Source organism: Chaetura pelagica, unplaced genomic scaffold (assembly GCF_000747805.2).
Source record: "Chaetura pelagica isolate M959 unplaced genomic scaffold, ChaPel_1.0 scaffold261, whole genome shotgun sequence".
NCBI lineage: Eukaryota > Metazoa > Chordata > Aves > Apodiformes > Apodidae > Chaetura > Chaetura pelagica.
This window is the reverse complement of record NW_009952189.1, coordinates 616095-619211: the sequence shown is the minus strand read 5'-3', so window position 1 is coordinate 619211 and position 3117 is coordinate 616095. Positions and strand designations below refer to the sequence as shown.

The 3117-nt window shown below is 41.0% G+C and overlaps 1 protein-coding gene across 1 annotated transcript in view; it reads left to right on the top strand.

Moving 5' to 3' along the window:
* Nucleotides 1-146: 146 nt before the first annotated feature.
* The window catches only part of PPARGC1A (peroxisome proliferator-activated receptor gamma, coactivator 1 alpha), a 64371-nt gene continuing 61400 nt past the window's right edge, over nucleotides 147-3117 (top strand). Inside the window, exon 1 of the mRNA XM_010007293.1 lies at nucleotides 147-285. Coding sequence (XP_010005595.1) covers nucleotides 238-285 — 48 coding nt within the window. The 5' untranslated portion in view covers nucleotides 147-237. The remainder of the gene's footprint in view (nucleotides 286-3117) is intronic.

Sequence of the window (3117 nt, the reverse complement as noted above, 5' to 3'; positions counted from 1 at the left end):
CTTGAGGCGGGATCTGCCCCTGGGTGACGTCACGGGCTGGAGCGGCGGCTCCGGAAGGCTGGATGAGTGACAGCCCAGCCTACTTTTTAATAGCTTTGTCATGTGACAGGGAACAGTAGTAAGACAGGTGCCTTCGGTTCACTCTCAGAGAGGGTCTCGTTGCCTGCATGAGTGTCTGCTACCTGCCTGCCTCTGGACTGTAGTTTGCAAGCTTTCCTGCCGTCGCTCCGCAGCTGGATGGCGTGGGACATGTGCAACCAGGAGTCTGTATGGAGCGACCTGGAGGTGAGCGGGGCGCGGGCGGTGCGGGGCGCGGGCGGCGGGGCCGGTGGGCTCCTCGGGGAGCCGTCAGGGCGGCCGAGCTGGCAGACTTTGCAAACAAGTCCGAGTCTTATCTTAACTCCAGTAAGTTTGCTATTTTAAGGTTACTCTGCGATGCCTTGAGCAAATCAAAGCGGAGCTCCTGTCATCAGTATCTCCTGCAGTTGGAAACTATTTTCATGTGCCTCTGGCTCGCTTTCCTGTCATATGCAATATTTATGCTCTAAGATATTGATATGAATTGGTGTCTGAAGTCTTTCCAGTGGTGTTTAGTGGCCTGGTTGGAAAAATGCCATATTTATTTACAATAAGATTAACATTTATTTTTTTTTAATGAAAAAAAAAGTTAAAATTAACCAGTGATTTATAATTTAATCGATTGTTTCACTGTGCTCTGTCAAAGGTTTTTTCCTTGTTTATATAGCTGCAGAATTCAAACACATACCAGAATGAATACCCTGTTGTTTGGCTTTGGATGCTTTTAAAAGAGATTTCTGGAAGGAGACGTTTCCCTGCTTCTTGTGGTATTGGAATAATGACACTGTAGCTAATATCCTGTAGAGCAGGGTTCTTAGTCAATCTGAGTAGTCCAACAAATGGTTAAATCTCACTGTACAACAGAGACAACAGGATGAACCATGAGAATAGAGTTTATGCAGGACTGTGTGAACTGCTGCTGCTGCTGCTGCTGCCGCCGCTGCCGGCCGATGCTGCTGCTCGTGTAAAAATAGACGGCAATACATCAAACCCACAGCTTCTGCTGGCTACAATTCATAAAGAGGGGGAAAAAAAAGGGCAAGCAGCTCCCTGTTAATCTCTGGAGTATAAAGTGAGGTTTGAGGATTTCTGCGTGTTTGCATTCAGCAAAATGGAGTGTTACCTGAAAGTTCGGGCAACTTGTGAAGTGAGGCAAACTTTCTTTGGACCCCATGGAGAGGACTCCCAAATACAGACCTGCTCAAAGGAACTAACCCTCTGGCTGCAAGCTTGGAATAAACGCTTAAAATGCTCCCCTCGGGTGACAGGGGAGGGAAAAGCAGGTTACAGGCAGTGCTTTTTAAATAAGATGTTTGTGCTGTAGAGAGCTACCCAACTAAAGTAAAAATGTTACTGTGTTCTCCGGTATATTTTTCCTATCTGGTGGAGCATGCATGTGGATTCTCCAATCTTTTTGTCATGTTTTAAATATTTGCAGCTTGCCATTGTATCCACTGATTTCTGTTTGCATATTGTAATTGCTCTTATCTTGTTTTGATTTCTTGGTAAAGTGGAATAGATATGGATAATTCATATGTCCTGTAGCTATTATGAGTCAAGACTGTAAGTGGATGACTTTCTGGCTCCAAAGTCCTAATTGTTTCTGAGTAGCTGGAGTATCCTGTGGGTTGTTGTCTGGCTTGTAGCATGGGTCTCAGCTGCCGTTGCTTCATTTTTCCATCATGTATTATTCCTAATGCTGCTAGGAGCTGATTGAGGAACCAGCTTATATGGAAATACTGAAGATTTATTTTAATCACTAGAGTTCCTGCAGTAATTTCAAGCTAGTAACAGAATAGATAATTTATGTCAATGACTTCTTCATAGTGTGGAGGAAAAAAAACTGAAAGAAAAAAAGCTTTGAGCTTAATATTAATTGGGTGGTGGATGGATTAACTGTGGGTAGGATTTTACCAACATGCTCGTGCATTGTACTTCCTACAGCAACACAGTAGTGTCCGTGTGCTGCTTTGGCTCGGGGGATCACCTTTACTGATCAAAAATATTGCAGGCAGCAGGTACTGGAGGCAGCTTTCATTTTTTTGAAGCATTACATTCTCACTCACATAATGACAGGACGACGTGTTGCTTAATAAAGGCCTGCATTACTGTAGCTGATCAGCATCCCCAGTGCTTCACAGCTTAATGAAGGTGATGTACAGTAAGGTTGCAAAGATAGATAGAGAGAATCCACATGACACACGTTTTCTCAAGTCTGTCTTTCTTTCCTGGGTTCATCCCCTTGTCTGTTTGAAAAACTTGTTAAAAATAAAACACAGATAATATTTTCTTAATATCATTAATATGGCACAAGTCCCGTCTTTTTTTTTCTTCTTCTTCTTCTTTTTTTTCAAATTTACCTTCAAAGGCACAAAAATGTCCAAAAGGTTAATGGAGAGTGATACTTAATTATACTGATTCATTATCATCAGTGCAGTTAAGCTAATTTATTGTTTGCACCTGAACTAAGAGAGAAAAAGTCTGTTGGAGTGAAGTAACGTGCAGTAATTAACCTTTTGTGTTAAATGACTGCTTTATCCTCCTAAATATTACTATAAAATTAAAACTATAGTTATGGAATAACTATCATATCAAATAATGATGGGAAAACAGTAACATGTATGCCAGCAATGCAGGTGCACCTGTTACCGATGTATAGGCAAACAGTAAATATCAACATGTCAGATGAGGACAGTTTTAGGACTTGGGGTGTTAAATCTGGCATCATTCAAAGGCCAAATATAAATTAATAACAGGAACACTTGCTACTAATGTGTCTTAGATTAGAAGCATAATGTCATATTCAGAAACATTGATTTTATTATCATGTCAGCATTGGCAAGAGCATATATATTTCATTTCAGCAATTACATTTTTTTGTGACATTGCAGTCACTACAGGCAAATGAAAACTGGTATGAACAGGACTTTTTTTTAAATACAATTGTTTATGCTGCTTCAAAAGCCAACTGTAGGGACTTAAAAATGCAGATTACCAAGAGTAAACATGTTTAAGTAGGTGGTTCACATAGTGAAGCTA